At 37.1% G+C, this 23539-nt stretch overlaps 1 protein-coding gene across 1 annotated transcript; it reads left to right on the top strand.

Annotated features, from left to right (window-relative positions):
• The first annotated feature begins 215 nt into the window (after positions 1-215).
• Slc25a27 (solute carrier family 25 member 27) lies at positions 216-21669 on the top strand. Its single transcript, XM_076860120.1, has 9 exons — positions 216-466; positions 3231-3422; positions 5308-5392; positions 8190-8312; positions 10747-10859; positions 13744-13828; positions 15411-15503; positions 16494-16596; positions 21556-21669. The coding sequence occupies exons 1-9, from the start codon at positions 361-363 to the stop codon at positions 21625-21627; spliced, it is 972 nt and encodes a 323-aa protein (XP_076716235.1). The 5' UTR covers positions 216-360; the 3' UTR covers positions 21628-21669.
• The last annotated feature ends 1870 nt before the right edge of the window (positions 21670-23539 follow it).

Below are 23539 nucleotides of genomic sequence, written 5' to 3'. Positions count from 1 at the left end.
GGCGGGGCGGGGCGGGGCGGGGCTGGAGGGAGGGAGCAAGAGTTGTTGCCATGGAGACCTAGGGACAACTGCTTAACCGGCGTCTCTCTACCCGCCAATCAGAGAAGTCGCGGAGTCCGGCGGACTACATTTCCCAGAAGCCTCATAGCTCCGCTTTGTTTTTCGGCTCTTGACCGGGGCCGCTGGACCACTCTAGTTTGGGGCTGCTAGGAAGGCGCGGGTTCACCGAGCCTTTCTGGGGGAAATGGTCTCTACCCGACCGCTTGCGGGTTGAGAAGGGGCCGCCGTGGCAAGTTGGCAGGCCAGCGCAGCGGGTGCACCGGCGAGAAGGGGTGCATTGTCGTCCACACCTGCTGCTGAATGTCTAACCCGGAGGATGAGGAGAGGCTTTTGCCACTCGCCCAGAGATGGCCCCGAGCGAGCAAGTTCGTACTGTCCGGCTGCGCGGCTACCGTGGCCGAGCTAGGTACCCGGCCGCCCACACCTGGGCCTCCTCGGCAAGTCGCCGCGCCGTGGCGCTGGGGGAGGGATGGGCGCGCTGCTTCGCTCCAGGCTGTGTGCATCCCAAGAGGTTGCGTCCTCTTCTTGCACGCTTGCCTGGCCGAAGCAGCAGGGTGGAGGCAAGGCCAGCTTTGGGAGAAGGAATTGAAGGTCTCTGAGGTGCTTTCGGTCCAATTTCGTCTAATCTCCCTTAGAGATGTGCTGTTGTGTCCGAATGTATACTTTTAGGAGCTTCATGAGCTGTCATTCCTCTCTATGAATCATTTTCCTTTTGGTAAGGATGGCCTTTTTAAAAAAAATACATTTTTCATCCTTATTGGGATCATGTCTGACAAGATTTACACACTTAGTCTCATTGTCTTTTAAATCCAAGTTGTGGATTTACCTTGTGGGACTTCAATTATTAACCATTCATTGTTGAGCATGGATTTAACATCTTCCAGTTACCTGACCTCTTTGAGTTGAACTCATCTATATTGTGTTTACTTTACAGGAAGGATCCTGAGAAGTCAATGATATGTAAATACTAGATTCAAGGCAGGGAACCTATTAATTGCGACATCATTGTAATTACTACAGTAGTAGGGCCTGAGGATATACAGTTGAATAGTTCCTGTTCTGACCTTCTTACCAGGCTGGTGGGAAGACATGCAGAGAAAGACAATTACAATGTGCTACTTATTATGATGAAGCTATTTTTAGGTTATCATAAGAGCCTAGAAGAACTGTTTGATCTGCTAAATGAGTCAGAGCAAACTTTAAGAGACCACCCAGAGGGAAATTATGATGCCTTTGCATGATCAGGTGGTGTTTCTTCCAAGGGTTTTGTGAGTAGAGTGCCTGTGTGTTCCCTGTGAAGCTTTAACTGTGTATTTCAAGATTACCCTTACATTTTCTTGCCCATAAACACACACACACACACACACACACACACACGCACACAAAAGAGGAATACCTCTGATGCATTAATCATTTGTGAATGTTAGTCCTGTTCTAACATGAGTTTATTTTGCATTTCTGGCAGAGCCAGCACATGCTGTTGTCTTTTGTACTCTCACACTTGCCCTTTGCCCCTACCCTGTCCTCTTTCCTCTCAAAGCTGATGGAGGGATTTTTCATTGTTTTTCCTGAAATAAAATTTATCAACTTTAAAAGAAATCTAAAGTGAGATTGCTGAATAATTAGATGTATTTCCAGTTTGTTTTTTAACTGATGTTTCTCCTTATGACTCAATGGCTTTTGTGCAGGAAGACTGCTCTTGTGAAAAATTCAGGGAGAGAACTGTGTGGGGAATGGAGATGGGAAGCAAGGGATTCACAATATCGGATGATTCTGAGTACAAATTTGACAAATTGACTCAAGGTTTTACAGATTGATTCAGGATCAGACCCCAAAACATCTAGTAACCAGAAAGAAAACAAAATTATTTTGAGAGGCATAATTTGTACTTAGAGGCTCCTGTTTCTTGTGACTTTTCTTCAGGTTCTTATGTCAATACAACATTGCTTAATTCTGCATATACAAGCTAATTCTGATTCAGGGAAACTATTGGCAAGATATTCCAAAGTGGTAATATTTAATATTATTTTCCTTCTCCCCACTCTGTCTCCTCTTAGAAAAGGTGTGCTCAATTGGGTGCTGTGGCACAGGCCTTTAATCCTAGCTGCTCTGGAGGCTGAGGCAGAAGAACTGCACAATTGAGGCCTGCCTGGGCAACTTATGTAGGCCCTGTCTCAAAAAGTAAAAGGGTCCAGGGACATAGTTGAGTGGTAAACCCTGGATTCAATCTCCAGGACCACAAAAAAAAAAAAAAAAAAAGAAGAAGAAGAAGAAGAAGAAGAGAGAGAGAGAGAGAAAGAAAAGGCATGTTGAAGATTTGTATTAGGTGGTGATCACTGAAATCTTATGTCAGTAATATTCATGAACCTGTCCTAATGTGAATAAAATCAAGTTATAAGCTTGATTTTCCTTATATGGGTCAGGTAGCTTAACTCTGTTTTAAGGTAAAAGATCCATCTCTACTTCAATATGTAAACAGAAAAAGGTTTTACAAATATAGTTGATAACTTGTAAGGAGACTACAAATATGCCACGCTTAAACTTATCAGTGCTGGAAAACAACTAATATGTCTTAATTTAAGAAATATGGAGCATGCCACCCTTCTATATAAAAGAAGACATTATGAACTCCATTGAATCTTCTGTATATCAAATATCAGGGCTGTGATTCATTTGCATGTGAAAAATCACCCATGAAATTATAAAATTCTGCTTTATCTTGCATTTGTAATAGTACATAAGAATACATAGTACAGTGTTCTAAAGTTACAACAGATGTTAAACAATCATGGTTGCAATCAGGAGGACACCACAGAATATGGATATTTATTTTCATTGTAGAGGAAAAAAATTAAAGTTACTAAAGTAGATTATTGATTGAAATTTTGGAATAAAAAGAACTCAAGGGTTTTTTCACTTTTTGATTTTTGATTGGTGATCCAGTTTGCTCTGGTGCCCTGATTCTTAAATTTGGGAGTGTCTGAGAATCAACTGATTTGAAACCCTTGTAAGTCTGCCAAATTAAAGTACATGGGCATGGGACTAGAAAAATCTGTAAAATTGGACAACCAGTAATCTTGGGAAAACATTAGTCCTATGATTTTAGAATTTTTGCTTGTTTCTCTGAATGTTGTGGGTTTTTTCCCCCTCGCTTGTTTGTTTTTTGTTAGCAACCTTTCCCCTCGATCTTACAAAAACTCGACTCCAAATGCAAGGAGAAGCTGCTCTTGCTCGGTTGGGAGACAATGCAAGAGAATCTGCCCCCTATAGGGGCATGGTGCGCACAGCCCTAGGAATCATTCAGGAGGAAGGCTTTCTAAAGCTTTGGCAAGGAGTGACACCCGCCATTTACAGACACGTAGGTATTTATCTTGATTCTAGCTGGTAAGTTTGTTATGAGTCCTGTGTTTGTCTCCTCTGTGTTTCCATTTAGCTGTATCCAAAAGCCAGCTGAAATTTTTTTCCCCAACTGATGATAAATGAACATATAATCAATCTCTTAGGAAGAAAAAGTTATCTATTGTTACTAAGGAGTTACTGTCCTAAATTTTTAGAAGTGCATACTAAAGTATTTAGGGATGAACTATCATGATATCTGGGAAGTACTTCAAAATAATTAAGAAAAAGAATGAAGTATATTTTGCAGTTGATAAATTTTAATGGTAAGTTATATATTATTTACTTTTCTGTAACCGTATTTGAAAATATTCCTAATAAAAAGTTTTTTAAGGGCTGAGGATGTGGCTCAAGCGGTAGCGCGCTCGCCTGGCATGCATGCGGCCCGGGTTCGGTCCTCAGCACCATATACAAACAAAGATGTTGTGTCCGCCGATAACTAAAAAATAAAATATTAAAATTCTCTCTCTCTCTCTCTCTCTCCCTCTCTCTTTAAAAAAAAAAAAGTTTTTTAATGGTTTAAGAAAAAAGGAACATGAACAATGATTACTTTCTTTCACATCAGAAACTTCAAACACAGATTTACCTTTTTTTAATGTTCTTTGAAAATTCAGATATATTTACTGTAATGCCAGATGTCCTCTGTCCCATACATCAGAGACCATACTTCTCTGAAAGAGAGCAGAGATCCCTGCCTCATCCACTTCTGGCCACAGGGAAAAGGCAACATAGGTGACTTCTGCCTTACTTCCCCAGGGCGCCTAACTACCTCTGTGCCATTAGTGGTAAAGGTGGTGAGATAGTAGCAACTGGCTATATATGGTGGTACACACCTGTAATTCCAATGGCTTGGGAGGCTGAGGCAGGAGATTGGCAAGTTTGAGACCAACCTCAGCAACTTAGTGGAAGCAGAATAGGTGTGGTATTTTAGTATTTTTCTCTTTTACGTGTATAATGTTTCCTTAAGCATATGGTGATAGACCCTTGATCAGAAAATTGCCCAGACTGAATATTTACTGGCATCATATTTTTAAAGATGCAATTCTTCAGATGAGAAAGAGATATTTCTCAAGAAATAACCACAAGCATGCAGAGACTAATACTGTTTTCACACTTCATATATTCACAATTATCTTAAAATATGGACTAAAACTTGCAGAAATATCCAGAAAAGCTCTCTGTATGAATACCAAGTGCTGATTTTAATAATTTTACTTTCCATCTTTTAAAATATTTTCTCCTTTGTGTGCTATTGTTTTGTGTTTCACCTCTTTTCATTTGTATTTTTTTTACCACCATCTTTGCTTTACCAATAAGATTCATTTTTTGAGTTTGAAATGTTACTGAAAACATTCTGTTAATATAACAAATTCTTCAGTGAAGTTATATATGTTAATTGAATGAAAATACCTGTTGTGTGCCAAGGTACATATGAGGGCATCTGACATAATAAGAAAAACAAACAGAACCTGCCTGAAGCTTATGTTCTGATGGAAGGATCAACAAGAAGAACAAGTTGATCACTAATGAGTATGATAGTTGCTATGTGAGAGTGTGCAATGCTTGCCTAGAATACTGGGGGAAAGACTGGAGAGCACTTCCTGAAAAAATATACTGGAGTTGAATTCTGAAAGACTAGGAGGAGTTAGCAAAACAGAGAAGGAACCTATTCTAGAAAGATCAGTGAGGGTCCTACCCCATTTTGAGAAATATCAAGAAGACTGTTTCAGGAACATAAATTACATAAGAGAAGAATGCAACTAGAGAGAGTGTCTAGGTCAGGGTAGATTGTTCTCTTATTTTTTCAGCATAGAGCTGAATTTGGCCTTTTTAATGATCTATTTTATACAGTATACTCTGGAGGTCGGATGGTCACATATGAACATCTCCGGGAGGTTGTATTTGGCAAAAGTGAAGATAAGCATTATCCCCTTTGGTAAGTTTTGTTTTGAAAATAATATGCTATAGCCTCAAAGACTATCTGTTTATCTATTTATGTAAAACTGTATATTTGTTACAATTACAATTGCTTAGGCTTAAAAAACAAATAATTACAATATAAATCCAAATAATAGAGTGTTTACTGAAAATTGTAAACAGATATAATATGCATATATAGAAATATTTAATATTTTAATAATGAAAGAATTAGAAGGGAGCACCATTATTATTATTATTATCTTGGTTTGGTGACTATAAATATAACACATTAAACCATTGGATTATGTATATTTTATGGTTATAACACTCAAAAGACATTATTCTCAGTTTCTAATATTCTTAATATTAGAAATTGAGAATAATGCTATTTTTGATGATATGATTTGGTAAGTGTCAGGCTTTATGTATCTGATAAAATCCTTAAAATTTTTCATGTTTAGTGCATTTGAGTTACCTGTATACCCATATTTTATTCAGACATCACTGATCCCAGAATCAAATTTCTAAATGAAAAATGTATCTTAGAAAGAAGACACACAAAAATGAAGCAACCACCCTTCCCTTTGGATTTTAGTCAGATGAAAATAATAACTTTTCTTCCTCCAGCAAACTGACCTGTGGTTAATGCATGCTTCCCCCCCAACACACACACACACACACTGTGTATGGCTTTTATATTATCAAAAGTTAATGTGTGATCCATTTCTTTAAGGCTATGTCAAGGAAGTAAACCATCATTCTCATTTTGTACAAGTTTCATTAGATAAAAATAAGAATAGTAAAATCTAGCCCTCTAAACTTAAACAAAATGCTTGCTTGTTTTCTGTCAGTACTTAGCCTCCTTTTTGAATGATTTTAAATTTCTTTAAAAATACCTGTTAGTAGATTTGGCAGTCCTATAATTACAGAGGATGGCAAGTTTCCTATATAATTTTGTTTTGGGCTCTTTTAATTATTTTTGGAGCATAAGGAAGGCATAGTAATAAACATACATTCTGTGAGCATTTGTCTTTTTTAAACAAGCCTGTTTTAGCAAACAATTTTCCATTAGAATATTCTCATTTCCTAATGTTTGATTGCAAATTTAGAAGCTTGGGAAAATGCATAAGAATTTAGGGATTTGAAGACATAAACTAATATACTTCATTCTCAGAATGTAAAAATGAAGAATGTATCAGATTGATTTTGTACCAAATCCTCATTTTCCTTTAAATATAGGTGCCTCTGACACTCCTTAAGTACCTCCATCTTTGACTTTCTGGATATTGTACTCTTTGAGGCTTTCAGTATCTCTTCTGGTTTCTTCTTTGCCTCTTTGCTGTGCTGTTCCCTGCTGGCAAGACTGAGGTGGCTCCTTGAAAGTCAAGGACCAGTCTTGGTCATCACTGTTTTGCAAGGGAAGAGCACCATGCTGGGAACAGTTTCTGTTCACCTAGTGTCCACTGAACTGGATCTCTGCTCTCCTGTTTGCTGTGCTCTTCCACTCCTGCAATCTCAACCACAGCTGCAGGCTGCTCAGTTCCAAATCAGCACATATAGTTCGGACCCTCAACTTCTAGGCTGTCTCTTTGATTCAAGTTTTTCTCTGCAATGACATTTTTTTCATGCCATTAATCTTTCTAAGACTCATATTGTCATCATGTCATTGCTTATTAAGAACCATAGTGACTTCCAGTGACCAACCTATGCTGGTCTTTTAGCAGAGTACCTTCTTTAGTCCTCCCAGTGCATATCCTAGAACATTGTAATTTAGAATCGGACAGAGATGAACTCCATTTTCCACTCTCCTACTGTGTTACCTGGGCTTCACTTTTTTTTTTTTTTTTAAATCTTCAGTTCCTCAGCTATACAAGTAATAGCTACCATTAAGCTTTTGTATTTTTTAGGAGTTGATAAGATAATGAATGTTGTGTCCTGTCACTTAGAATATATAAAACAGAAACCATAAAAATAGGTTACTATATATAATACAAATAGACCTCCTACAAATCAATGAAAAATCTAGAGAATGCAATGGAAGAATAAGGACAGGATTGTCAATAGTTTCCAAAAGAAGAAATATAAGTGTTCATTAAACATGTAAACATACACAACCTCCCCAGTAATTAATTTAAGGGGAATCAATTAAAACTGTCTTTATGCAGTTAAGGGAAACATAAGTTACTACAGACTATACTTTTTGTAGTGTAAACTACTGGTTAAAAATTCTACATGTGCAATATGTTGTCTCAGCTCCTTATTTATGATTATAGTCATTTTGTCTAGTTTTGCTCACTGTTGGCTGATGGGGGAGGAAAAAGACTAGACTAGGAATGGGAAAAGTTTCTTCACAAAGAGCAATATTTTCAAAGCCCTTCACTTGGAAAACTACTAAAGTAGTAGTTTTAAAATTTTGGTTTACCCATTTCTATGAGGTTGATTACATCTCTGCTGTTTTTCTCATCTGGTAGTCAGAATTAAACTACAGCTAAATGATTCAAGTTTTTCTCTGCAATAACATATTTTTTTATGTTATTGTTTATATCTTAGAAGCATCCACCCTTTCTTTTGGATTTCAGGCCATGTAAGATCTGAAAGTGCAAATCTTAATTTTAGTTCCTTTTGGTCCTTTACCTTCCTGTCACTAAACAACCAAACCATCTATTTTTCTCTGTGGTTCATCTGGGTCTATCCTTTTTTTTCACTTTGTCTTAAATTTATTACCCAGGGCCTGTCCCAGCTTAGTACTGGTTCACTGTAAAATTTGTGAAATTAATGGCAACTTTAAAAACAATGTCTCTTTTTACAATTAGGAAGTCAGTCATTGGAGGGATGATGGCTGGTGTTATCGGCCAATTTTTAGCCAACCCAGCTGACCTAGTGAAGGTTCAGATGCAAATGGAAGGAAAAAGGAAACTTGAAGGAAAACCATTAAGGTAAGTTTTCCAGTTAATTGGTGCTTTTGCTTCCCTTTGATATCATCATGTTTTGAATATTTATTTAATGGATTTATATTTTTTCCAATCCAGTATTCAGTAAAGGTATTCTGTTTTTTTTTTTAATTTGGAAGCTATATTTATGAAGAGGAGAGCTGAGCTATATCTTTTCTTTGCATGACAAAGTGTCTATCTTTTCTGTCATGTGTTCATAACTCTTTGCTGCTATCCCAGCCAACATTGTTAGATTTGTCTCCTATTGCAGGTTGATATAAAGAATTTTATTATTAAGGTTTGCCCTGTTATGTACCCCAGCCTTGCCACTGTGGTTTGTATGGTGTCATTCACTTAACATTTCCAGTCGATTTTCATCTTTAAAAGGGGTTCTCTCAAAAGGTTTTCGTGATGGTAAACATGCCTAGCTGCATAACATTGCTTTTCTTGCTGTCTTCCAGAAAGAAGGGAATTAACAAGGTCAATCTTCTGTTCCCATGGTCTTCTCTAATCTAATTCCTCCTACATTCTAAGGCCCTTTAAAGAAGATTTTTTTAAAAATTATGCCTCTATGATATAAAATCTTCCTATTACATTAGCCTATATTAGCAAACTCAGCCTTTCCTCAAAGGGCAGTTTATTAGAAGAGCCACTTAGTCAGTTTCCCCTGGGAAAGGGCCAAATTTTGCATATAGATAGACCATTTCCAGGAAAGAGGGAAGAGCAGGATAATCTGAGTAGAGTCCGAATCCTCCAGGTCTGCAGCAAAGCCAGAGGTGGAGGAGGAGGGTTTGGAGCCATCTTTAGGAGGCCACCCCTGACCACTTCTCTGTACTCACTTCTTCTCTAGCAGATGCTGGAGGATGAGGTTGGGCTGCCATAGCCCCAGCTCCCCTTCAGCCTTCAGAAAATGGGTAGATGCCTAGCAGAGGAGAAAAGACACAACTCTGACTTAAACAAGGAGTTTACAGAGCCCTATTTGGTCATTTTGTAACAACTTCTAATGACTTTGAATAGAGAGAAGTGGTGTAGCCTTGACTGGAGAGAAAAGTGTTGGGAAGGCAGAGGCAGGAGGATTGGGAGTTCAAAGCCAGCCTCAGCAAAAGTGAGGCGCTAAGCAACACAGTGAGACCCTGTCTTTAAGTAAAATACAAAATAGGGTTGGGGATATGGCTCAGAGGTCAAATGCTCCTGAGTTTAATCCCCGGTACCAAAATAAAAAGCTATGTTTTAAACTGATTCCCCAGGGTTTTAATCCTCTTTTTTATCCCTAACACTGGAAATTTTGGGTTTGACTATACTTAATGTTGTAGTAAAGAGCATAATCCTTGGGATCAGCCCAAGGGTCCAATCCAGCCTCAGCCTTTACTACATTTTAGCTCTGTAATAGTAGTCAAATTCCTTAACCATTCTAGCCTCAGTTTCCTCACATATAAATTGGAATAATAATACACATACCTCAGAAACCTTTCAAGATTAAAATGCATCTCATGTATAAAGTGACTGCTACTTAGTAAAGGCACAATACATTTTAGCTACAGTGATCTTTTGTGATTCCTTGTAGTATAATAGCAATTATGCATCTCAAGAATGTCATATTTTTGATGTGATTCAGAGAGTAAAATACCTTAGTAAAATCCATACAGCTTATAAGTGGTAAAGGTGGCGTTTGACTCCAGATTTTTTTCTGTCCATATCAAGCCCAGACTTTTCTTTTACATCAGAGGCTCCCAGATTTGATTCATGCTTCAGCATCATTTTTCACCTGTCTACAGAAATGTGAGCAAAATAAAGATAGGATAGCAAATTTTCATAAAGCTCAAATCATTTAATTTTTAAAATTCTTAGAATATTACACATTCTACTTTTGATCTATAAATATTCTTTCTTTTATGAGGTTATAGGAGAGTGATTTTCTTTTTTATTATTATTGTTTGTTTTATTTTTTATTTTTTACTGTGATGTTAGACATCTAACCCAGGGTCTTGCACATGCTAGGCAAGGGCCTTACTGTTAAGCTACATCTTTAGCCCTAAGAATCAATGTTTTTTTAAAAATGTTGTTTGACAAATTTTAAAAATTTGCATGTCCCCTGCAACACTAGTAAGAGGCATCCAGAAGTTCTGACTGTCACTGTTTCCTCCTATATTTAATATGCCTACCAATAATATGTCAAGAAAGATATTTTGATCTTTTTTAATAATCTGAGAAGATGACACAACTTATCATTATTTGTATTAAAAATGTTTAAATCAAATGTTGGCGTTCTAAAGGATTAATAAGTTTGTCTGCATATTAGACTTACATGAATTCCTTTAATTTCTAACAATTCTGAGTAAATGTTATTTTACTCTATAACAGTTATAGGAGAAGCTGATTGGATTGCATTCCATTCTCAAGAGTACACCAACTTTTCACATTTCATTATTATTCTCCTTAGATTCCGTGGCGTGCATCATGCTTTTGCAAAAATCTTAGCTGAAGGAGGAATACGTGGGCTGTGGGCAGGCTGGGTCCCCAATATACAAAGAGCAGCACTTGTGAATATGGGAGGTAATGAAAACTTTATTGAATTCTGAGAAGTTCAAACAACTTAATTCTTGCATGCTCTTGTATCAGGGATATGAACATTTTTATTTCATTATTTATAATAACATATATCAGCCACAGGCTTCATATGTTTTATGTTTATTATAATTGAATATATTTCCTGGAATATTTTTACCTTATTCTACAGTAACATATGACAAGGATTTTCTTCTTAAGAAAAACCAATTATGGAAATAAGGAGAAAAGACCAAACTATTTCTAATGTTCTCTCTAATCCTTACCTCCTTTTAAGATTGATGGTCATTATATCCACAATGTCCAAATCCTTACCCCTGGCAATCCTCCTATTCCTATATAATCCACCTTGTTCAGACTGGCACCCAGGCCAGGAAATGTAAACAATCTCTTATTCATTTCTACCCTTCGCTTCTCATTTTCAGTTCTCAGTTTCTTTTCTTATGCCTTAAATATGAACAATTTTTATTTGTCAGTTAGACCTGAATAAAGCTGGAAGAACATTAAATTTTTTAAAAAGATACCTCAGAAAAATTCTAATTTATTTTTATTTAAGACACGCTATTAAAATAGTAATATATACTACTGGTGAAGTTTTTAGTTACATTGAACATTAGAGAAAATATGAGAGAAAAAGTATTTTTTAAATAAAGAAATTATGGAAGTACTTTGGATTAGACAAAGGGGAATGAAGGGAGGGGAAGGGGAATGGGAATAGGAAAGATGTAGAATGAATCAGACATAACTTTCCTATGTTCATATATGAATACATAACCAGTGTAATTCCACATCATGTACAACCAGAAGAATGGGAAGTTATACTCTATGTAGGTATAATATGTCAAAATGCATTCTACTATCATGTATAACTAAAAGAACAAATTTTAAAAAAATAAACACAACATTACTGAAAAAAAAGAAATTATAGGTTGATAGGCGACTCCACTAGGAGAGCAATTTTAACTTCAAAATATAGAACATGTTAAAATATTTTGTAAGAAGAGGTTAATAGCACAGCCATCATCAGACTGAGATAATCAGTTGTTAACTGATAATAGAGAAAGATGTGAACCACGGATGCTGATGCACATATAGCAAAAGGAAGACAAAAATTTCACAGGAAGTAAATATAGGAAAGGTCTCAGCAACGGTGGAAAAAAAGGAAGCTACTGATCTTTCCTGTTTAGAAAAACAAGAGCATAGAATTTGAGGTGCAGAAAAGAAAGCCTCATTCCTGCCCTCCTTGGATTTCATCTATGAGAGCAGTCAGTCATGTTTGTGCATGAGAAGGCAGCCTCCACACTCACCACTACCATCTTCTGAGTTCTTAAAAGTTTCCCCCTCTCCAGAATGCACCTATTATCCTTAAAGTAACCATTTCCACAGTGCCAACCATCAGAACCTCTCAACTAGACCACTGCCACAGCCATCCATCTGGTTTCCCGCTCCAAATTTGTACCCAGCATCCAGAGTGTGTCATTCAAAGCAAGGAAATGAACATGTTATGATGCCCCTAAAACCTGGCACTGGCTTCTCATTACCCACAGAACAAAGTGGGAATTTTGGTGCATGATGTAGATGGTCTGTAGGATTTGCCTTGTGCTTTCAGAGAACTGAACGGTTCATTGATCCTGTTGGAAAGAGTGAAGCAACAAGTCATGAGCCAAAAGGTTCCACTTCCTGCACATGCATAGCTCTTCTTCACCCCTCTCCTTTCTGTCCTCTTCCCTGTTCTTCTGTTTAGTTTTCCTTGGCAGATCCTCTATTAAGAGTAATATTATTGTCTGAAGAATTCTTCTCCACCAATGTATTGTTCCAGAACCTTCCACAATCCCTTTAACCACAGCATGTTGTCTTAGATGCTCTTTTGTGTGTTTCTATAGTTCCCTGTGCCTATTTCTGCTGCTTGTAGCTCATTTCATTGCTTTCTAATGTCTGTATGTTCCACTAGATACGAGCCTGTTCCACTAGATACAAGCCTCTTGAAGGCAAGGACTGTGTTTTTATTCAACTTTATTTTCCCCATCCTTCATGCATAGTCATTAAACATTTGATGAATTAGTCAATGAAAGAATCCTTTCTAAGTCCTATTATATGATTCTAAGAAATTTATAAGGAGCACTTTCAAGGGTTCCAGTAGTGTATCACTTAAAGGAAGTAAATCTATTTTCTGTTTTGCTATTCTATCCATTTGTGTCTAGTATATCACATTATTACTGGATATTTTGGTTTTCAGAGAACCTTTCTGATTGTAGTTTATCAATTTGTTGCCTAAGATTATTGCCCAGATTTCTCTTCCAAGTTCTAGTTACTTACTCAGAATCTTTTTTTGGATATCTTAAGTATATTCCTTTGAATGTGTCAAAATCAGGCTTCTATATAAAACCGTCTTTGTTTCCATTCTTTATAATATCAAAATATAAAACAATCCCTTCTGCTATAAAAGTGAGAAACCTAGGTATGACTTTTGGATCTTCCTTTCATTTGTTTCTTATTTCTAAATAGTCACCAAGTCTAGGCATTGTATTCTTATAAATAACAGAGCGAATTTAAATACTTCCCTCCATCCGTGGAGCCACTTGTTTATAAATGATGGAGTCTCAACTCAACCTAACTTCGACCCCAAAATGAATTTATTAGTTGGCTAAAAATTCCAGGGGTTGAGCTCAGGTTAGTCATAGCTGGATTCAGGTATTCAAATGATATATCCAAGTGTCACCTCTTCCTCTTTTCCTCTTCCTCCATCCTCTGCCTGAATGAATGCTATATTTCATTCCAGTACACATTCTTGCCACAAGCCAGCATACTTTTTACACAAAAGACATTCACTGTTGCATAAATGAATATTTAAACCATCTTTTTCCATTGCCAGATTTAACCACTTACGATACAGTGAAGCACTACTTGATATTGAATACACCCCTTGAGGACAATATCATTACTCATGGTTTATCCAGGTAAGTGATTGTTTTAGTATGACCCTATTTTTTTCTTTTTATATTATCACCCTTTCTGGCTTTTGTTGCATAAATTCCAACTTGGGGACACTCGATCAGGAATCTAGTGGTATCACCCTTAGAGAAGGATGATAGTACACTCATTAAGAGTAATATTCTTAAATTTTATTGCAGTTAAAATAGGTAGGAGAGATAAAATTACAGGCTATTTCAGATTAAACCTCCCAAAATATTTTCAACTTGATGGGGCCATCCCAGGGTCAATTTGTATTAAAGTTGCTGTGTAGGCCCCTGTGTTGGCACACAAACAGTGCACCCAGCCCCTTCCCAGGGAGCTGACCAACAGAAGAACAAGACAAGTATAAAAACACTGCATAGGGCTGGGGATGTGGCTCAAGTGGTAGCGCGCTCGCCTGGCATGCGTGCGGCCCGGGTTCGATCCTCAGCACCACATACAAAGATGTTGTGCCCGCCGATAACTAAAAAATAAATATTGAAATTCTCTCTGTCTCTACCTCTCTCTACCTCTCTCTCTCTCTTTAAAAAAAAAAAAAAAAAAAACACTGCATAGTAAGTGCTGAAACAAAATAGTCACTGGAAGGTTCAGAGGAAGGACAAACAATAACCACTTGGAAGGGCTCGCAAAGGTAGAGTTAGAATTTGAAGAAATGTGACTCTTCTAGAGATGAACAGAAAGAAAGGCACTCCAAGCAGGGGCAGTTCCTCAATCTCTCCATAACACAAGTTCAAATTACCCATGAGAATGAATTGATTTTTAGATGTCTACTGTCCTTAACATTGGAGTCATTTCATTTAGCTTCTGTTCTTGTTTACAAATTCTGGATCCCTCTAGGCTATTGAGATAACCCCCAAAGAATATAAAATAGTGTCAAACCAATGATATTTAAAGATACATATAGTACTAACACACACCAGGAGTATTCTGGACTTGGGTCCTTTACTGTTCCTTCCTCCAGGTCTTCACAAAGGGGACTCAGTGATGCTGTCACCCCCTAGAACTTTTCCCTGCCTGCCTGTCACCTAGTTTTTCCCTCTCACACTACCCCATCTTATGTTTATAGCATTGTCAACATCTGAAATTATTCATCTCTTCTTTGCCTCTCCCCAAGTAGAGTGTAAGCTCTTCCAGGTCAGGGTCTACCTGTCTCATTAATGGTCTAAAAGGATGCCTGGTACCAGGAGGTGCTCAGTGTGGCCCTGACATTTTTTTTTTTCTTTTTATATATATGTTTTTTTCGTTGGACACAAAACCTTTATTTTATTTGTTTATTTGTATGTGGTACTGAGGATCTAACCCAGCACCTAGCATATGCTAGGTGAGCACTCTACCACTGAGCCATAACCCCAGCCCCTTGCCTGAAATTCTTTTTGATATTATTTTTTTCTTTCTACTTCTTTACTGAATCAATTTTGCACTGATCTTAAGCTAAAAGAGCACCATCATAAAGAATATTATAATAATATATTTAGGATTCCATTCTTTTTAAGTATCAATTCCCCTTCCTTAAAATATAGGAGGTCTTGCATATTATCTTTCAATTTCATTAATTTGTGTCTACAGTTTATGTTCTGGACTGGTAGCTTCTGTTCTGGGAACACCAGCTGATGTCATCAAAAGTCGAATAATGAATCAACCACGAGATAAACAAGGAAGGTAATGAGAAATTTTTCTATATTTGTGTGATTATCTGTAACAATACAATTTTTTTTTTTTTTTTTGGCAATAGTGGGGATAGAACCTAGGGGTGCTCTACCACTAAGCTATATCCCTAGCCATTTATATATATTTTATTTTGAGACAGGGTCTCTTTTGCTAAGTTGCTGAGATTTGTCTTGAACTTGTGATTCTTTTCCTCAGTTTCTTGAGTCACTGGGATTACAGGCATGTGACACTGTGCCTGTTTTATGTAGTTATCTTTTTTTTTTTAGGGGGTACTGGGGATTGAACTTGGGGCACTTGATCACTGAGCCACATCTCCAGTCCTGTTTTGTATTTTATTTAGAGAGAGGGTCTCACTGAGTGCTCAGTGCCTTGCCATTGCTGAGACTGGCTTTGAACTCATGATTCTCCTGCCTCAGCCTCCTGGGCCGCTGGGATTACAGACATGTGCCACTACACCCAGCTTGTAATTATTCTTGATAGAAATGTATTTATGTGTTTTGTGGTCAAAGAGGAAATTGTTTTTATGTAATCGCTTCCTCTTTGTCTGATGAAAAACTACTATGTATTTGTGGAAATGAGCTAATTAACAATCCCATTATTTCAAGGCAAGGAATTAATTGTGACTTGTTTTTCAAAGAGTTTTTGAAAGCATTCTCTGCTGAGCATTTACACAGCACTTTCTTCAGAAGCCTTTCACTTTCAGGTAACATGGAGAATTTGAGTCGATATGAAATAGTCCCTCCTCTCTGGAAGAAATCAGATGAAGTGAATTCTAAATATAAGATCAAGGGTGGATGAATCAGAAGTCAGCCTTGAAAATTTCTTTAAGCTCAAATGAAGCTATCTATATCTTTAAGACCACAAATATTATTTGTTCAAGATGAGCAGAAAATATTTAACTTCTAATATTTTCTTAAACAATTTTATTTATGTGTCTGTTTATACTGAGGAAATTTAACAGGTCTTTTGTTCCCTTTTTAGGGGACTTTTGTATAAATCATCAAGCGATTGCCTGATTCAGGCTGTTCAAGGAGAAGGATTCATGAGTCTATATAAAGGCTTTTTACCGGCTTGGCTACGAATGGTAAAGTCGGACATTTTATTTCTTCCTTCCTTTTTCTTTATATTTAAATCTATAAACATTTTCCCTTTTCTCTTCTGGTTTGTGGAATGGCCCTGCCACCAAATGAAGATCCATCGTTTCTGTTTTAAATCTTGTTCAGTTTTCTTTCACCTCAGAGTCACATTGCCTTTCTTGGTAGATTAAATTAGTTACCTCTATTAACAAATAATCTGTTATAAAATCAATGGATAGATTTTTGGTAATATAGAACCTTTAGTAGTCTATTTAGCTAAAATACAGTAGATTGGGACAAGTATACTGATTTCAGTAGGGATCGTTCCTATGAGAAGTTTGCAGTTTCAAACAAAATTTGTTACTTTGATGGCAAATGTTACATTTGCTGATTACCTTAAAATTCTGCTCCATGAGAAACCATTATGTCATCCTTATTTGGTTTAAATGTTATTTTTATACATATATATATATATATATATATTTATAATATATAATTTATATTTTAAAGTGAATTAAGATGTAGGATTAGATTTGTTTAAGTAATATAAATACAACATAAGGTACTCATGACTTTTGTAAGCTAGAAAATATTTGAAAGAATGGATGAATTATGGATTTAGAAAGTCAAATAATCAAAATTAATAATTATATATAGCATATATGTACATGTGTATACATATTTAATTGAATACCTACTTCATGCAAAGCCCTGTATTAAGGGCTTAGCCTTAAATAAGAGACTGGAAGTGATGAGTGTTACAGGAAGAGTTCCTGTGCTATAGAAATGTGTAACAAACAAGTATGGCCTACCCTAGGAGGTTAAGAAAAACCCTCTAGTTCTTAGAAGGCTTTGGAACTGATATTGGAGTAATGAGTACAACTTGGCCAGGTAAAAGGGACAGAAAGGAGCACTCTGTAGAGAGCCATAGTTGGAGTAGACAAGTCAGCGTGATGAGTACAAGGAAGCCCAGCAGGCCAAGGCACAGGGCCCCCAGGCAGAGAGCGAAAGGCTTGATTCAGGAGGGCCACCTGAACCCTGCAGTGGTGGCCATTGGCTTGATTAAATCTGCATTTTTAGAAAGATTCTTCCGGCTTTCCTGGGCTGAGAAAAGTCTAGAGTAGTGATAAATGAGGATAATAATGGCTTAGATGAGAGTTGGTAATGGGACAGAAGATGCGTTATAAAGTGGAATTTAGGAAGTAGAAATGTGACCAATGGGATGAGGATAGAGGAATGGAGGAGAAGATAAGAAAAGTCAGGCCCTGAGCAATCAAGGTTGATATAATATTTCCAAATGGGGATTATTTGCAAGGAAAACAATTTGGGAGTAAAACGAGTTTAGTTTTAGATCTTGGAGGTTTGGATACAGATAGCACATTTGAGTGGAAAGGTCTAGATGAATAATTTAATATATAGGTCTGGATCTTACGAGAGAATTGGGGATGAAGATTTAGATTTGGGCACGGCCAACATATAGATGGTAATTGAAGCTCTGGGAATAAATGATTATTAAGGGACAGTAGATGTTTATTAACATGGAATTAATAACCAAAATAATAGCTCAAAGCAATATCTGATACAAAATGTACTAGGAAAAAAAAAAACAAAAAAAATTTAAAAAATGTACTAGAGTTTAAAAAAACACACAAACATTATTTTGGTGGTCTTAATTATGCAGTACCTTGGTATTATCTCAAAACTGAAAAAGTAGGTTTTGTTTTGACTTACATTAATCAGACATTGTCACAGGCATAGCTAATATACTAAGGAATAAGAATCTTTGTGCTAGAGGAGCTTATAACAAAACTTAGAAGTTAAGTAAGTAGTTAAAATCCTAGAAATAATATATATTTCTAAATATATATCACAGAAACACTTGGTATATGATGAAAACTGTGCTAGTTATTTTTATGACTTAACTTACTGAATTTGCCCCACAATTTCTGCAGTAAGTTGGTTTCCTGTTCCCCTTTTACAGAGGAGGACATAAAAATGTAGTCTGAGTAACTTGACAAAGCTCAGATGGTTGTTAACTAATATTCATACCACTGACAAATCCAGGGTCAAATCCAGGCAGCCTGATTCTGGAGGAGGTAGCATCAGGGGTTGCATTAGTACCTATCAGTGGTATGAACAATAAATACCCTGTGGGAACATGGCTTATATAATAGATGTGGCTGTAACCTAATCTGAAACTAACAAAAGTCTGCACAGAGCTGTTTTTGAAGCCTCAGTACATATTGATCAAGAGAAATAGGAGGAAACAATGTGAACCTAGGCACCATGTTATGTGTGTGCCCGGTGAGTGTGAAGAACTGTCGGCAATTCAGTGTGTCTGGAGACAAGGTCTTCAGTGGGAGGTAGCAGGAGATGAGGCTGAAGACCTCCCTAAGGACCCAGATGGAAAAGACCTCAAAGGTCAAGCTTAGTGGTCTAGGGGTGATCCTGCAGTCAACAAACACCTGTGTAATCATGGGAACAACACACTAAGATTACTGTGAACATAGTAGAGATGACATATGGAAAACTGGGGCATAAGAAAGTTTTGATAGTGGTCTAACCAAGAAATCACTGTACAAAACGGAAGGAAAACATTCTAAGGACACTTATGGTTAATGCCATAGGGCTTTGTAACTGATTATATATGGAAGGCAAGGGGCAGAAAACAACAAAATGGGATTTTTATGTTTCTAGTTCAGGTGATACATTGCCAAAACATTAAGTGAGGATCAGTCAGGATGAGGGGCAGGAAGATTTTACAAGTACATTTAATGTGATACATTCTCTTTATATGTGAGATTTAGGAAACATAGATGACAAAAAAGAGTATTAAATATGTTCAAAGCTCTTTGCATACATTAATTATTGTTAGACTCTATTTTTAGGAACCCAGTAAAGCAGGTAGTGTTATCCTCATTTTTCAGATAAGAAAACAATGGCTAAATGTGTAAGAAACTTACTGAAATTCATACAGCTAGTACATGGCAGAGCTACACTGCTGGCAGGTCTGTTCAATTCAAAACCTCCTACTTCTTACTAATGCAGTAAACTGAGTTGCTCAAGACCCTGCAGTTAGTTTACAGAAATTCTAACACAATAGAAATAATATGTAGTGATGGAGAGGTATTAGCAAAGAAAAGATGGCTAACCAGCAAAGATACCAGGGTACCATTGCATGCTGATTTTCCACAGTGCATGAGTCTGAGCTCAGAAGCCTGACTCATGAACACTTCCAAGTAAATTGGTCTTGACAATACAGACTCACCTAGCTGAACTCACTGAAACTGGTGATTAGACCCAAGCACCTGGAATATTCAGTGCACTACACATAGAGCAAGTCATCCAGGTGTTGATGACCTCAGGCCAGCAGGCTTCCTCCGGAATTCAGGCTATATGGTGGCCCAAGTTATAATTAGAAGGTTGCTGGCTGGTAATCACCACAGGAAGAGCCTATTTATAGACTTAATATTTCAGAATATCAACTCAAGAGAGCTCTTCTGTGTCCAGCTGCACAATAACAGGCATGGCAAAGCATTCTGCTTTTTTTTCCAGTAGTTGTGCAAAAGGCAGACTAGAGGAAACAGCATAGGTTCGTCTACACTTAGATTATTTACAGTGATCATAATTATGCCATCGAGGAAATCATTAAGTAAACAGTGTCCGCATGCACTCCTGTGCAGAGACTCAGGAAAACCTCACTCATTTTTTACCTACCACATTCTTGGGCTATCTATTCTCCCTCTTTAAACTCGATACAAAACCCAGCTAAGCTCTCCCCAACCCCTTCCACTAGGTAGAGGTGGTATGACCTTGTTGGGCTCAGCCCTAGTTAATTTTTACTTTGTTTGAGTATGATTTTGATAATATAATGTTGTCTTTAACATGAAGAAGAAATCCAATCACCACAGCAATTAGGAGTGATTGCATGGTTCATTCTTTAAACGAAGTGCACACCCTCCTTGATCTGACTACAGTTAGATCTTTGGTTCACTTCACTTCAATTGTCCCAAGAATATGGTATCTTTACAGCTTTATAATCGTTATTTATTTTATGTCTTCATACATTAACTAAAATGTGTTCTTCTAGATCCACTATTTAGTAAATTCTCAGGTTACCAATGTAACATGTTCAGTATTTCTGAACACATGACAAGTACACTTGATAGCTTTACAAACTCCCTAACCAAATACATTTGTATTCTAATTGCCTAAGTTTCTCTCTCTCTTCTAGTAGGATGGAGTTCCTCTCCAGTCAGTATTGATCAGAACCAAACAATCAGGAATTAGATCTAAGGTTTCCTTTGGTGTTCAATGTCTACACACTAGTGTTTATTATATCTTCTTCTAACCTGTCTCCTTTTAGAAGTCCTCTGTTCAGGTTAAAGTCAAACCTTTCTGAGATAGAAGCTGTTTTCCCTAGTTAATGTGAATGTTTATATACACGTTGTGAGACATCAGGTTTGATCAGGTTTGGGGGTTTATATATGATCTCTTAAAGAATAATCTTTTATTTTTCTTTCAAGTTTTTAAGTCTAGTTGTTATGCTGCATATACAAACTACGTGTAAAGGAGCCCAGCCTAGACTTCAGGCATCTGAGTTCTAGCCCTATCACCAGAAGTGGTTATTTCAAAGAACCCTGGGAGTGGAAAACAGAAGCCTGTGGTCTAGCTTTCCATCATGTCAGTAGGCATTTGACTGCTAAACCACAGTGTCCTCATCTGTTAAATGGGGACATCATGACTTTTCCTTCATATTATACATATACTAGAGAAATAAGTGATAAATAAGACATGAAAATGCTTTTGAAATTATAAAGTGCTATACAAAGATGAAAGACAAGATATTTGGTTTTGGCCTACATGGATTCAAAATTACTTTGTCACTCAAAGATGTATATGCATATATGTAGAATATTTATAATTTGCTTTGAAATACGCACTAACCTCTTTGGTTAATCTTTCAGACCCCTTGGTCATTGGTGTTCTGGCTTACTTATGAAAAAATCAGAGAGATGAGTGGAGTCAGTCCATTTTAAGCCCTTAAAGATACAGTGTTCAGTATTATTGAAATACGGGCATCTGCAACACACACCCCCTATTATTTCTACCTCTTTAGGAAGACACCTTACTCCACAGAGACTGTGATTTATAGGGGGCAGCACTTTATTTTTCTTTGGAAACCCAAGTTCTCTTTGACTCCTCTTTTTGTCTAAAAGTGATCTGGTCGGATCTCACAAGGCTATCCCAGGAGACCCAGCACACTGTTTTCTAAAGAAGAACAGAACCCTGACGACTTTCATCTTGGGCAAGATGGTTTGGCCCTTGAGATGCTGTTTGTACTGAAGAGACTGCTTAGAGGGAGCCAGCAGGAGGGAGCCAGCATCTCAGAGCTGAAGTAGACAATAGGAATATGGAAGAATATATACGTAGTGCTTAAGAAATACTTTTAACCTGTTATGTCAGTGTTTATAATTGAAGTTTGACAATTCACTCTTCTGTTGTTGTAAAGAATACATATTGTAAATTAAAGGGAGGTAAAAATTCATGAAAAAACATCTTGAACTTCCCTACTGTTGAAGGAAATGGATGTACATTTTCTTGCAAAGAGGATAAAAAATAAATGTGAAGTTGAGATGATGTTTGGATGTCAAGCAAAGCTGCTTGCTGTCAGTGCCCATCCTTCACCCTGTGTTCATTGATTAGCATTCCACTACACTTGCTAGTAACTTCCCCTGAAAGCCACAGACTCTGAATCGAGATGAGAAAAGAGAAGAGCATTTGCCTTGTTACATGTCCCATTTTAACAAGGATTTATCACTGGATTTCAAGAATATTACAATGAATCACAGTTGATGGGCTGGGGTTATAGCTCAATGGTAGAGGGCTTTCCTGACACATGTGAGGCCCTAGGTTCCATCCTCAGCACCACATAAAAATAAATAAAATTAAGGTATTGAGTCCATCTACTAAAAAAAAAAAAATTAAAAAGAATCATCACAGTTGATTTGGTTAAAATTCAGCTGCATAGGTCCCTTTGTAAAAAGCATCCTTTGTTACCATCCGCCTTTCAGTGGTATTTTAAAAGCAAGACTGATATGAAGTCAGCCAACTCTGATGTGTGTCCTTTCTTACCCTGCTTTCCTAACATTAAGGGAAGGAAGGAGGGAGTGAGGGAAGAGACGAAGAAAAAGAAATCACAACCTACTAACACTGAATCTTACTCAGTTTGACAAAGTTTCTTGCCTAAAATGTCATAAGTATAAACAGTCTATGGTATATAGTCATGTATCCAGTCTTTGAACCAAATCAGTTTTCTTACCGGACGCAGTGGCACATGCCTATAATCAGCTCAGGAGGCTGAGGCAGGAGGATCATGAGTTTAAAGCCAGCCTACATCAAGGCACTAAGCAACTCTTTGAGATAGTGCCTTTAAATAAAATACAAAATAGGGCTGGGGATGTGGTTCAGTGGTCAAGTACCCCTGAGTTCAATCCCTGTTACCCTCTGCCCATCACTTTTCTTATTTTAGAAAGCTAGGAGATTTCTCCAGATTCATCCGTATCCCACATGCTCCCCCATTCTTAGACAGTGGACGGTTCTGGATGGATTGCTGCAGTTATGGAAAAACACTGTAACTGTTAAAATAGGAAAACTGAAAAAGCTCAGGCCCAAGAAAGACCCTGGAGCTAAGAGAAAAGAATTTGTTATGATGAACACAGATGATGTTGGATATTGTTGGACAGAAACAAGTTTACAAGTGCTCTGTGGTTGCACTAATGTATAATCACTGCCATTTTAAGAGGGGGAAGTACACTTCAAAATATGTTATAATGTGATATAATAATATGCAGTGGCTTATTGTTGCAAAATGTGTATTTTAATCTCTTCAAATCCTCTTTAGGTTTTCTATTTTTCCATTGCATTTGCCAATCTGTAATTGATTTGTCA

Source organism: Callospermophilus lateralis, chromosome 6, assembly GCF_048772815.1.
Source record: "Callospermophilus lateralis isolate mCalLat2 chromosome 6, mCalLat2.hap1, whole genome shotgun sequence".
In the NCBI taxonomy this organism is placed as follows: Eukaryota; Metazoa; Chordata; class Mammalia; order Rodentia; family Sciuridae; genus Callospermophilus; species Callospermophilus lateralis.
Note: the sequence above shows the minus strand (reverse complement) of the source record. Positions and strands in the feature narration are given on the sequence as shown.

Bases quoted from the DNA above. Each gene is read 5' to 3' on its own strand.
- Slc25a27 (XM_076860120.1), top strand. From the start codon at position 361: ATGTCTAACCCGGAGGATGAGGAGAGGCTTTTGCCACTCGCCCAGAGA. The intron at 3,423-5,307 runs GTATTTATCTTG...TATTTTATACAG, and splicing joins CGCCATTTACAGACACGTAG to TATACTCTGGAGGTCGGATG. The intron at 10,860-13,743 runs GTAATGAAAACT...TTCCATTGCCAG, and splicing joins AGCACTTGTGAATATGGGAG to ATTTAACCACTTACGATACA.